The sequence below is a fragment of the Neoarius graeffei genome, chromosome 6, assembly GCF_027579695.1.
Source record: "Neoarius graeffei isolate fNeoGra1 chromosome 6, fNeoGra1.pri, whole genome shotgun sequence".
NCBI lineage: Eukaryota > Metazoa > Chordata > Actinopteri > Siluriformes > Ariidae > Neoarius > Neoarius graeffei.
In genome coordinates this window covers 13,266,721-13,281,080 of record NC_083574.1, presented here as the reverse complement: position 1 = coordinate 13,281,080, position 14,360 = coordinate 13,266,721, and the positions used below count along the sequence as shown (strand labels likewise).

The window sequence follows — 14,360 nt, the reverse complement described above, 5'->3', positions numbered from 1 at the left end:
GTTGTCTCTGCTTGATGGAGAATGTCACAATCAACTCTTTGGTCTTATTAGAGTTCAACTGGAGACCGGCTCCCTCACACCAGGAGATGAAGTCCTGAAGTACAGAGCCATGGTGTGGGTTAGAGGCGGAAAGCAGAGAGAGCAGGACTGTGTCGTCCGCAAATTTCACCAGATGACAGTCTGGCTGAGTGGACCTGTAATCATCGGTGTAGAGGATGTAAAGCAGGGGCGATAGGACACAGCCCTGTGGGGAGCCAGTGGAGGTGTGGAGGATGTCAGAGGAGGATCCGTTAACAAACACCCTCTGTGGCCGGTTGGTAAGGAAGTCAATAACCCACATAATAACCCGGTAGTCCAAGTTAAAGCGGGTCATTAACTTCTCGGCGAGGATGTGTGGCTGCATGGTGTTAAAGGCAGATGAGAAGTCCGCAAACAGGAGCCTGGCGATGGTGTTGGGGGTCCCCAGATGTGAGTGGATGGTCTCCAGGATGAATATCTTGGCATCATCCACTCCCCTGCCAGCCCTGTATGCGAACTGCAGTGGATCCATCAGAGGCTCAACAGACCTGGTGATGTAGTTTTTAATAATCCTCTCCATCGTCTTCATCACCAGGGAAGTCAGAGCCACTGGCCTCAGATCATTCAGCACCTTAGTGGGGCCCTTCTTGGGGATGGGGATGATCGTGGATTGTTTCCACTTCCGGGGCACTGTGCTGCAGTTCATGGAGGTCTGGAAGAACTGCTGGAATACCTCCCCCAGCTGCTCAGCGCAGTGCTTTAGAGTTCGCCCACAGATGTTGTCGGGTCCAGTGGCAGTGATGATTTTGGTTCTCTTGAGGGCTCTCACCACCTCTTCCCTGCTGAAGGTGATAGTAGAGTCACCAGGCTGGAGTGAGGAGATGATGGAATTTAGCTCTGTGGTATTGTCTTTTTCGAATCTTGAAAAGAAAGAGTTGAGGTCGTTGGGTAGAGATGTTACGCTGCAGCCATCAACCTGGATGGGTTTGTGACTGGGTGCTGTGCAATTCACAGCTGCCATGTTCTTCAGGCCCTGCCAGGCGGAGCGGAGATTCCCCTGGGTAAAAGAGGCCTCCACTTTGTTTTTATAGTCCAGTTTGGCTTTTTTAATGGCACGCTTGACCTCACGAGTAACCTCTTTCTTTTCCTCCTCCGAGCCAGTGAAGAAAATCCTCTTTTTCTTATTCAGTACTTGTTTCAGATCTTTAGTAACCCAGGGTTTATTGTTGGGAAATATTGTGATAGTTGTGGATCCTAACTTCATCATACCTCCACACACCCTAACAATTTGAGGCTTTTGATTAATTCCTCGCTTTGCACTGTAACTTTTATTCTTGTATTTTATCTGTCTTAGATTATTTTCTATTCTCTTACTATTTTTAATTGGACTTGAATGTCCATTTATAATGTGTTTCTTCCTCCGTCCGTTCACCCCAACACACTACAATATTATTGCCATTTTCATGCCACAACTTATCAATTTATCTCGTGCTTGTTGTCCGAAGGAAAAACAAACTATTGCTGTACTCAGTCTAAAATACTTAACGGTCCTAATGAAACAGCTTTTACAGCTTTTCTTTCAGCGCAACCGTAATGCATGATGGTATATATTGCTTGGTTAGTGACCATTGGTTGTACGCTGCTTTTTACGATGCATTGTGGGATACTATGAGTCCACTATATAGGGTGTAATAATTTTCACTATACATTCGGACAGCACTACAAAATGGCAAACTCACGATATAGTCCACTAGATAGTGAGTCATGAGTGATTTTGGACACAGGGATTAACTCCTGTCTACCTGTTACATGTTTACCCAAAATTATGATCCCTCAGTCCTGAAAACCCTTGTTTACTTGGCCCCTTGATTTCCATTTCACTCTGTTGTGTTGTGTATCTTAAACATTGTGTTTGTTACTACAATTTGACCAGACTGAAGGTTCAAGCTTTGTTTTCAGATTTATTTTATTTGGTCTTTTGTCTTGTCTAGTTTTGTTTTTATTTTTTTAAGAGATTTGTTTAGGCTTTAGTTTAAAAGTTAGTTTTTGTCTTCCGCCTTGTTTAGTTTTGACTTGTGGTGTTTAGTCTGGTCTACTTGAGGTTTGATTTATTTTCGTTCTGTTCTGGCTTGTTTATTTCTGTTAGGGTGGCTTAGTTTAATTTAGTTCTGTCTTGTTTCCATTCATTATGTCTCATTTTATTTTAGGGTGTCCCTCAGCCCTAAGAAGAGCTCTTTTTACTCGGTCCCATGTTTTTCCCTGTGTTGTGCATCTTGCCGACAAAGAATGACCCATCTCTCTCTCTCTCTCTCTCTAGATATATATTTTAAGACCTGAGATGTCTGGAGTTATAACTCGCTGACCTTTATTTAAAGGTCTCCTGCATTATGAGCAGAATTCATTAAAACCACTATTCCATGATGCAAAAACATTTCCCCCAAACAACTCTATTTTTACATTTATTTATGGATGGGTCGAATTCTCTCCACCCAACATCTCCGGTTATCTCCTGATTCTCGCCTCCTTTTTGCTCTGCTGACTTGGATCTTGTTCATCTTGTTTTCGCCTTATCACTGTCTCTAATTAGCCTATCCTAATTAGTAGTGAATTTCTCTCAGCAATATGACTGGGAGAGTCTGGATGACTCGAGGACTCCTGGATAAATACTGTCTGGCTTTCTGTGGTTTAGGATCTTCAATGTCTTGCCTCACTTCCCCAACCCATGTTCTCAGCACAAGTATTCTTTGTATTTCACCTTTACTGAACCATTTAATCTTAATACAATTTCTTGTTAATAACAATGTAGATTAGGGGTTTCAGTACTATAACTACCCCAGACTGAAGGCTGAAGCACATGTACATTCTGCTTAGTGCTGCTGTGCTATACAGTGGTGCTTGAAAGTTTGTGAATCCTTGAGAATTTATGTTTCTGCATAAATATGACCTAAAACATCAGATTTTCACACGTCCTAAAAGTAGATAAAGAGAACCCAGTTAAACAAATGAGACAAAAATATTATACTTGGTCATTTATTTATTGAGGAAAATGATCTGATATTACATATCTGTGAGTGGCAAAAGTATGTGAACCTTTGCTTTCAGTATCTGGTGTGACCCCCTTGTGCAGCAATAACTGCAACTAAACAATTCCAGTAACTGTTGATCAGTCCTGCACACCAGCCTGGAGGAATTTTAGCCCATTCCTCCATACAGAACAGCTTCAACTCTGGGATGTCGGTGGGTTTCCTCACATAAACTGCTCACTTCAGGTCCTTCCACAACGTTTCGATTGGATTAAGGTCAGGACTTTGACTTGGCCATTCCAAAACATTAACTTTTTATTCTTCTTTAACCATTCTTTGGTAGAACAACTTGTGTGCTTAGGGTCGTTGTCTTGCTGCATGACCCACCTTCTCTTGAGATTCAGTGCATGGACAGATGTCCTGATATTTTCCTTTCGAATTCGCTGGTATAATTCAGAATTCAATGTTCCATAAATGATGGCAAGCTGTCCTGGCCCAGATGCAGCAAAACAGGCCCAAACCATGGTACTACCACCACCGTCTTTCGCAGATGGGATAAGGTTCTTATGCTGGAATGCGGTGTTTTCCTTTCTCCAAACATAACGCTTCTCATTTAAACCAAAAAGTTCTATTTTGGTCTCATCCGTCCACAAAACATTTTTCCAGTAGCCTTCTGGCTTGTCCATGTGATCTTTAGCAAACTGCAGATGAGCAGCAATGTTCTTTTTGGAGAGCAGTGGCTTTCTCCTTGCAACCCTGCCATGCACACCATTGTTGTTCAGTGTTCTGCTGATGGTGGACTCATGAACATTAACATTAGCCAATGTGAGAAAGGCCTTCAGTTGCTAAGAAATTACCCTGGGGTCCTTTGTGACCTCGCCGACTACAGACCCCTTTCACATGACGTCACCGCGCCGCGAGATTTTGTTAGGCGCCATATTGGAAGACCAAGTACATGCACTCACAATATAAAACAAAGTATGAGCGAGAGTGAAGTGACATGATGGATGATAATTCTGGTTATGTGAGTACATTACCAGCTGCAGAAAGGGCACGGTATGTGGAGAAACTGGCTGTGATTGATGGGTTTGACCCATATGATAAGACTCCCGGCAAGGGAGAATGGAAACATAAGGAGGACCGGACACCAATTCTGCCATCTGTTTGCGACCCAGACATTGTAAACTATTTGTTGTTTACACCCAGTGCCTACACTCAGTGTTCAAACTATGCCAATATTTTCGGGGAGGTCCCTTTTTTTCCCTTGGGGCGCTTGCGCTTGTCTCGGAGCGCGGATCTCCAAACACATGAGAAGCCTTGCGCTTGTCTCGGAGCGCGGATCTCCAAACACATGAGAAGCCTATCTTACGCACATATCACGCGGACTCCACACCTCCACACACGCATCGCGTCTGAAGTCATAACTCATCACGGGAAATCGTGTCCACATTGGCATGTTCAAAAAACAACCTCGCGTCAACAATGATACCACATGCAAGAAAAAAAAAAAACAGTCAGGCTACTCAACAACCAACCTGGCAGCAGCGAGCAAGCCCCAAACCATCCTAAATTATTATTATTATTAAATTGTAGAAGTCTGGGAGGCTTGCTCCTCATACAGTTATCAACTTGGGGCCAATTTAGCATGTTTTAAATCTGAATTTCTTGCGTTTGCTTACCTCAAAGTGTCCACAGATCATGCACAGACTTATCCATTATATCCACAGTTTTTTGCCAAGTCTCACACAGGTTTCTTTCAAGTCTACTGTTGGGCCAATAAATCATAAATAAAACAGTTCAGATTTGTTTGTTTAAGTCGTTTGCCACTCCACTTTATTCTCGTGGGTTCACATACTGCTGCCGTTATTATCCCCTTATCACGAGTTTGTTGGTCTTCCAAAATGGCGCAGGGTCTGTTTACTTCCGGTTTCGGGTGACGTCAGTGAAAGGGGTCTATTACACGCCTTGCTCTTGGAGTGATCTTTGTTATGCCGCTTTTCCACTACAAACGCGGCTGAGTCGGGCTGAGCCGTGCCGTGCTGAGTCGGGCTGAGCGGGGCTGTTGGAGTTGCATTTCAACTACAACCGCGCTGAACCGTGCTGGCTGGAAGTGGGTGGAAACATTGGGTGGAGTTAGCGAAAGTGGGTGGACGTCAGGTGATGTCGTTAAGCAGCGCAAACAGTGACATCAGTGAGCTTTTAAGCGGTAGTCTCACAACCCGGATAGTAAACAATAAACATGGAGGACATGGAGTCGTTAGTGTGGCTGGTCTTGGTGCTGTGGCTTGTTGTCACCGACAACGTGGACAGATACTGGCAAGAGCGTATAGATGAGGCGAGGCGCATAAGGCTTCAGAAATTCTCGTAATTCGTAATTATTCTCCTTCCGGGTTTGCGGTGTTTACAGATCCCAGCGTGCTCGCGGGGCGTGTGTGGGCATGTGAGGACACTCCTCCTCACCAATCAGTGCACAGGGGAGTGTCTGCTCACGCCCCCAACCTCACTCGGCACGGCTTGGCTCGCTGCAGCCCCACTCCAAAACGGTGCGAGTTTTAGGGGCTAAGCAGGGCTGAAACGAGCTGAGTCGTGCTGGTTTTTGGTAGTCGAAACGCGAGCCGTGTCGGGCTGAAGTGAGCTGAAGCGAGCTGAAGTGAGCTGAAAAAGGGTAGTGGAAAAGGGCCATTAGTCAACCACTCCTGGGGAGGGTAACAATGGTCTTGAATTTCCTCCATTTGTACACAATCTGTCTGACTGTGGATTGGTGGAGTCCAAACTCTTTAGAGATGGTTTTGTAACCTTTTCCAGCCTGATGGGCATCAACAACGCTTTTTCTGAGGTCCTCAGAAATCTCCTTTATTCGTGCCATGATACACTTCCACAGACATGTGTTGTGAAGATCAGACTTCGGTAGAGCCCTGTTATTTAAATAAAACAGGGTGCCCACTCACACCTGATTGTCATCCCATTGATTGAAAACACCTGACTCTAATTTAACCTTCAAATTAACTGCTAATCCTAGAGGTTCACATACTTTTGCCACTCACAGATCTGTAATATTGGATCATTTCCCTCAATAAATAAATGACCAAGTATAATATTTTTCTCATTTGTTTAGCTGGGTTCTCTTTATCTACTTTTAGGACTTGTGTGAAAATCTGATGTTGTTTTAGGTCATATTTGTACAGAAATATAGAAAATTCTAAAGGGTTCACAAACTTTCAAGCACCACTTTAAATGACATTTGTTTATATGTTGGGGATACAGCACCAAATAAGTTCATTAGAAGATGGGGGATTTTAGAGGGGCTGCACGGTGGTGCAGTGGTTAGCACTGTCGCCTCACGGCAAGAAGGTTCTGGGTTGGATTCCAGCAGCTGATGGGGGGGGGACCTTCCTGTGTGGGTTTCCTCCGGGTTCTCTGGTTTCCCCCACAGTCCAAAGACATGCAGGTTAGGTTAACTCGTGGCTCTAAATTGACTGTAGGTGTAAATGAGTGTGAATTGTTTGTCTCTATGTGTCAGCCCTGTGAAGATCTGGCGACTTGTCCAGGGTGTACCTCGCCTCTCGCCCATAGTCAGCTAGGATAGGGTCCAGCTTGCCCATGACCCTATACAGGATAAGCAGCTACAGATAATGGATGGATGGATGGATGCAAAATTTAAAGGGCCAAATTAGATTTGAAATGAAAACACTTTGTAGCGCGCCTCTTCATTTTTCGATGCCAGAAACAGAATCTAGGTCAAATCACGCAACAGCACCATCTAGTGACCAGCGCCTAGAACGTGGTTTTATGTATGGTTGTGAATGGCAGTCAGTGCATGCAGCAAAACCCTTTATTTTAATTTCTGGGTTGAGTACGAGGAGAGTCGAGGCCTATATATGACAATATCTTCCTATTTCTATAGTTATGCCTCATTTTCAGAGGGGAATAGGAGATTATTTAGGCGCAGAAAGTACTCTGCATTGTTCAGTCTTGTTTTTTGTTTTGGTGTGCAAGTGACAGTGTGGTGCTGACGTTACACAGCGCGGCAGAGCACTGCGTATCCATGCTTTGGGGAAAGCCATGAGTCATCTTAAGATCCAACTTATTTCAAATGATAGTGTATATCCTGTTTTTTCCACATACTTGTTCCTTTCAATGAATGAGCTCAATCTACTTAGTTATTATTTATGGTAATGATTACATATCTGAGAATTTATCAATGTATCTGAAACCCAGGATGTTGAAATATTTTGACTTCCTGCTCAAAATTATATTGCTAGCCATAGGATATGTATGTGTATTTAGTAGGTGTTTATAGAGTCACAAATTTGCCATGGCTGTAGTTGGGAGTTGTTAGGGGGCGATCTTGGATGCATGATGTACGCAAATGATACTCAGCTAAATATTTCCATTGACACCAAACATGATCATTCTACAACACCTCCAACAATTGAGTTGTGCATGAAGGATATCATCATCTGGTGTACTGCAAATGGTCACATGTGTAATTCTGATAAAACAGAGGTTCTCCATCTTATGTCCAGGTACAAGTAACATAAGCTCAGTCTCAATATAGACGGCATATCCACTGACCCTAAACTGGTTGTTCATAATCTTGGAGTCACTATAGATCCTCATCTCCAAATGACCAAACATATTAAGAACACATGCAAATCGGCTTATCATGCACTACGAAATATAGGCAGGATTAGGAAGTACCTTGATCAGAATGACTGTGAAAGGCTCGTACATGCTTTTATCGCATCAAAACTATATTTTTGCAACAGCCTGCTATTTGGACTACCATCGTCTGAAACCGACAAACTCCAGAGCGTGAGAAATTCTGCTGCAAGAATGTCAGAGCGAGAATTGATTTCAAGATTCTTCTCTGAACATACAAATGTCAAATATCTCAACGATCAATCACCAGAATACATTAAAGAACTCTTGACTAGTTACAAGCCTCAACCTAACTTAAGATCATCTAACCAAAGTCTGCTCACAGTACCATTTTCAAACTCAAAGAGCTACAGAGACGGAGCATTTATGGTTTGTGCCCCAAGACTTTGGAATTCAATTCCAATTAATATTTGCACGGGGGAGAGTTTAAACAACTTTAAGTCTCTGCTCAAAACATTTCTATTTGTAAAACACTGTTGATTTGAGTTTTTTATTTTCTAAGTTTGTAAGAGTGCTGAGACTTAGTGTGGTGCTCCTAAAGCCATTTTATTATTTATTATTACCGTATCAGTAAAGGTTTCTGTATTGGTATTATTTACTGTTCTGGTAATTTCAATATGGTTTCCTCAAGGTGCTCCGGTTTCCTCCCACAGTCCAACGACATGTGGATTAGGTCAAATGGCTACTCTAAATTGTCCATAGGTGTAAGGCTAAGTTTACATTAGACCGTATCTGTCTCGTTTTCTTCGCGGATGCACTGTCCATTTACATTAAAACGCCGGGAAACGGGAATCCGCCAGGGCCCACGTATTCAATCCAGTTCGTATGTGATCCGGTGCTGTGTAAACATTGAGGATGCGCGGATACGCTGTGCTGAGCTCTAGCTGACGTCATCATTGGACAACGTCACTGTGACATCCACCTTCCTGATTCGCTGGCGTTGGTCATGTGACGCGACTGCTGGAAAACGGCGCGGACTTCCGCCTTGTATCACCTTTCATTAAAGAGTATAAAAGTATGAAAATACTGCAAATACTGATGCAAATACTGCCCATTGTGTAGTTATGATTGTCTTTAGGCTTGCCATCCTTCCACTTGCAAGTGGTAAGTGACGCACATGCCCAATATGCACTGGGATCACACACACAGCGGCTCAGTCCCGAATCACTGCTCGTGCGCTTCACTCGCGCGCTCTATGAGCTGCGCAGGGCCGGAGTGCGCACCCTCCAGAGGGCACTCGCTGTTCAGGGCGGAGTGATTTGGAGCGCAGGATGCCTGCGGAGCCGAGCCGGTGAGGAGAACACATTTCAACTTACGTGCCGTCTAATTTGTCATGTGATTAGCGTATCCGTGTATTGGTGTTGCTGTGTGCACGCTAATCGTTTTTAAAAACGTTAATCTGATGATCCGCTGATATGGTCTAATGTAAACCCCACCTAAGTGTATGTGGGAGTGGTTGCTCATTTCTATGACAGCCCTGTGATAGACTGGCAACTTGCCCAGGGTGTACGCCCAAAGTCAGCTGGGATTGGCTCCAGCTTCCCCCAGATCCAACTAATGGATCAGCAGTATTGCTGGGTTTCAGTCACGTGACTTTTCTTCGCGGTTTTACCAGAAGTGAAATAGCTGGTGGTCTAAACGGCTGCCGTAGTGCAACCAACTAGCGATTAACTTATCAGAGTATGCTTGTAATCTAGAAGCCACTGCTGGCTTTAGATATATTCAGAAGATTGCTATGTGCAATGGAATCGACCCCTACAGTCTGGGAAAGAAGGATTTGTCATACGATCTCGAAAACTACCCTTCAGTCGAGTTCCCCGACATCTCCAACTATCTGGTGTTGCAGACGTCCTTCTACACCGCAAAACAGATGCAAGCGTGGAAGAGTATGGAGGCTTACAACTTTTTTGTATGTGGCTGGGTAAAGGACCTCGCTATCAAGTCACTGCCGAATGAATCTTGTCTTGTTTTTGCCCGTGTAAGTGGTTTTTTATTTTAAGCTTTTTGTTCGTGTCTTTACAACGAAGCGCTACAAGTTGAAGTGTAAACCAACAACAGTTTGCTTGATTCTCACTTGTGTTGGCTCTTATCTCTCAGGTAAATCATTCACAAAGATAATCAGAAACCCCTTTAAAGACCTGGCTCTTAGTTAAACAAGATGGAGAAGTGATCACGGCGCATTGTAACTGTATGGCTGGGTAAGAATTTTGTCGCGACCTTCATGCATATGGACTTTGTGAGGAATAAGGAGGACATAAAGAAACAGCTGGGGACTTTAGCGCTTCGTGACTAAAAAAAGTACCGTAAAATAACGACACATAGCAAGAAAAGTACTTGGAAAACACTAAGGACAGAGCTGAGAGGGAGATACAAACCTTTCACCAAGAGATCACTGCAAACTGGAGCATGCTTCGACTCGGCTCCCTTCGATTTCAGTGAAAGGTTCAAAAGCCACTTTTCTCGACGTCTTTTTGTGAAATCCTGTGTTCGTTCAGCCTTTTTTATGAGTTCACGGGGAACCCTGAAGACACTTTAAATCAGTTTCATGGTTTGATCGATTCAAACAACCTGGAACAACGCAAGCGTAAGGCATTTTTCATGTGACACCAATGCACCTTCTCCATACAAACGCTTTGTCAACTGAGCTTTGGTAGACCACCAGCTAAAGTTCTCATCTCATCTCATTATCTCTAGCCGCTTTATCCTTCTACAGGGTCGCAGGCAAGCTGGAGCCTATCCCAGCTGACTACGGGCGAAAGGCGGGGTACACCCTGGACAAGTCGCCAGGTCATCACAGGGCTGACACATAGACACAGACAACCATTCACACTCACATTCACACCTACGGTCAATTTAGAGTCACCAGTTAACCTAACCTGCATGTCTTTGGACTGTGGGGGAAACCGGAGCACCCGGAGGAAACCCACGCGGACACGGGGAGAACATGCAAACTCCACACAGAAAGGCCCTCGCCGGCCCCGGGGCTCGAACCCAGGACCTTCTTGCTGTGAGGCGACAGCGCTAACCACTACACCACCGTGCCGCCCCCAGCTAAAGTTTTGAATAACTAATGAGGCGGATGTGATGTCACGTGAAACCCAGCAATATTACACATGCAGTCCTAGCCCTAGTTTATTACTAGTACACTATTATGGTACTATGGTATAAGAATGTCCTTGAGCACTGCCTGCTTTGTCTCCTTCTTCCATATTTCTTCATCTCTGTTCGTCCGACGAGTCAAAGCTAACAATTTCTGAAAATCAAACTGTTTGGGCTCCGAAGTGGTACAACTCTCTAAGCATTCAGCCTATAAAAGGGTGATTTGATTGCAAATCCCAAAAAATCCACAGCCATTCATGGCCAAGAGGACATAACCAGCCTGCTCTCTGGGTGGGGCTGATAGAATTCCTCTGTTCACTGCTAATCAGAGAGATGGAAGCCAATTGCAAGCAGGAAAGACAGACACACACACACACACCCCTGGTGTTCTTTGGGGGAAAATGTATTATGTCTTCCCAGTAGCTAAGGTGACCTGCTGAGATGAAAATGAAAAGAAGGTTAAATAACCCTAAAGGCTTCTATAATCAATTCAATAGTGTCCTTAGTTTCCCCACTGCTGATTCATACCTTCCTTTGTAAAATCTGCACGAGCGCTCTAAGGTTGTGATTTGGAACACAGCCCTTTTGTCTGGCTGAGGAGTACCCTTACCTGCTCTCAACTCTTCACAGCTCTCTTTGATTTTCCTGTGGCAGACGGCAGCCAAGGCGATGAGGAGACCAAACAAACAGACAGACAGCCCAATCGTTACAAACAAAGCCACTTGAGGAAAAACCGGGGCCTGGCCTAGAGAGAGAGAGAGAGAGAGAGAGAGAGACTATCAGCATTGCATCAAATTCAACTCATCATTATCATCACTCTTATCAAAGTAAGAAGCAACTACTTTAGAAGAAGAAGCTTTTATTTATCACATGCACACTCAATCACAGTGAAATTAATCCTCTGCATTTAACCCATCTGAAGCCGTGAACACCGGCATGCACACACAAGTGAGCAATGAGCGCACACATATCCAGAGCAGTGGGCAGCCATGCTACAGCGCCCAGGGAGCAGTTGGGGGTTAGGTACCTTGCTCAAAGGCACTTCAGCCCAAGACCACCCCATGTTAACCTAACCACATCTTTGAACTATGGGGGAAACCGGAGCACCCGGAGGAAACCCACACAGACACGGGGAGAACATGCAAACTCCACACAGGAAGGCCCCCGTTTGGCCGCTGGGCTTGAACCCAGAACCTTCTTGCTGTGAGGCGACAGTGCTACCCACTGTGCCACCCGGATAGCAGGATATACAGTCCTCAATGGCAAATTATTCGGGGAAGCCATGGCCTAATGGTTAGAGAAGCAGCCTGAGGATCAAAAGGTTGCTGGCTTGATTCCCTGGACCAGCAGGAATGGCTGAAGTGGCTTTCAGCAAGGCACCTACTCCCTAGGCTGCTCTAGGCGTGTTGTATATCACTCTCATACATGTCAACCTATACAGAATGTCCGTATTTTATACGGATTTGATTCAATAAACGTAGTATACGGGCGTATAAATAAAGTTTTACGGATTCTTTAAAAAAACTTCAATATTTATTTCAAGCTATAATCAATTCCCACGATGATAAATGTACTGTACACCACAGACAGCCAGTAAAGAGTCTTATGAAATCGCGCGTTATCTTGTGGTAGCGAGACTTCGTTCCATTTTTGATCATGCGCACACCGCATTGCGAGAATCCCGCCAACCGGGAAGTCATAGACATATAAACATAGACGCCGCCTTCTGCGTAGAATCATACGTCATCCTCGCCGCCATATTGGATGGGGCAAAGTGGAGATCTCTGGAATAAAGATGCCTCATTCATGTGCTGCGTTTAACTGTACTAACAGGTTTACCGTCCAAACGAGATCACATGGGATTACCTTTCACAGGTGAGACTGGAAAAATACTTTGTATTCATTCTGAAGGTTTATTGTTATTAATATTGAATAAAAAGTAACTGGGATATATCATTGCTAATTATCATTCAAATTTTAGGTAAATTATTTTAATTTGCATCTTATACGGATTTTATAAGGGAAATACGGATTTTGGAGGTTGGTTATACAGGTTTGATTGACCAAAGGTTGACATGCATGCACTCTGGATGTAATGTAATATTTATCTGACTTTCACATTATCATCAGTGATTTAAGTCAGAATGTTTTCATTAATATTTGGCCAAGTTCTCACATTCTCACTGCTGTCAATAAAATATCCAGTTTATGTGGCACTGGCTCATGAAAATGGGATATTTCGATCCCTAATGAAATCAGAGGTGACACTGGCAAGGAAGAAAACATGATGAAGAAACCATGACAGGCTCAAAAGGGAACTCAGCAATCATAGATAATTCCAGTATACAGGTGTAAAAGAGTAAACACATGCAGTACCAAAGGTGTTGAATATGACTGTATTGTGAATAAGACTCCTGAGATGAGCAGAGGATAGTCTTCATGATTACAGCAGCAGTTCTTCGGTGCAATTCTACAATAAGGAAGTGCAAATCTAAAGCGTATCCATATGGGAACAGCCATAGCACTGAAATGTGACCTGATAAAGCAGACGTTGAAGTATGCAATTTAAAAAAAAATCAAACTGGAAACAAAACAGTAGAACTTGATGCCAATGGTGTCAACAGGAATGCCTCTACTATCAACAAATCTACTGCTTCTTGTTATCTATATACCCTTAGGATATGGTATATTCAATCAGGGAGGAAGCGATTGAAGAAAAACTATTTCAGACATCTGACCTTGCTGTGATGTTGACTGTTTTGGCTCAGTTTCAAAAGCTAATACATTCATCTCCTGGTTACAATGCTAATTTCATGCAAATCCTTCAAATATTCGACAAAGCTCGTTCTAGAGATAGCTCACTAATAAGAATCTTGGATGGATGTAGGAACAAACATATGGACAGACTCACAGGCAACCCGAAAACAATCTCTTCACCACCTCGGCATAATAATAACAACATGCAAACTAATGTGATATTATCTAAATATCATTTATGTTTCCGTTTCTGGTTGAGAGCATGCTGTGTACGTTTTGGCTGCCGCTTCTCGACGGAGCTTTCTCTTTTTCTTTCCCTCTTTTTTTTCTTTCTGTGTTTGTAGGGTTTGATGTTTGTTTGAATGTTTTGTCCATCAGTTGTGGCATAGCTCCCGACCCAGTTTTGGGTGATGGTTTCCTCAGGCCTTGGTCCACCATGGGTGATGCGTGTTCTGCTCGCTATGGACTGCAGTAAGCTCGTTGTTCTGATAAATGGCACAGTTACTCGAATTTGACTAAGTTTACTTTATGCTTGGCTTAAACCACAATGAGATTTTAATATCATTGATTGTCATTGGTATAGGGACAGTACCAGTCAAAAGTTTGGACACCCCTACTCATTCATAAGTGTTTCTGTCCAATATTTTGACTATTTTCTACGTTATAGAACAATGCTGAAGACATCAAAACTTTGAAATAACATATGGAACATATATCGAATTATGTGGTAAACAAAACAGTGTTAAAAAAACAATATGTTTCGTATTTTAGATTCTTCAAAGTAGCCAGCATTTACCTTGA

General features: G+C 43.5%; 1 protein-coding gene across 2 annotated transcripts in view; it reads right to left on the bottom strand.

Annotated features, from left to right (window-relative positions):
* Nucleotides 1-14,360, bottom strand: part of cd276 (CD276 molecule) — a 379,608-nt gene that overhangs the window by 124,040 nt on the left and 241,208 nt on the right. For both annotated transcript variants that reach the window (XM_060923336.1, XM_060923337.1), the window contains exon 5: nt 11,413-11,547. In XM_060923336.1, coding sequence (XP_060779319.1) covers nt 11,413-11,547 — 135 coding nt within the window. The remainder of the gene's footprint in view (nt 1-11,412; nt 11,548-14,360) is intronic.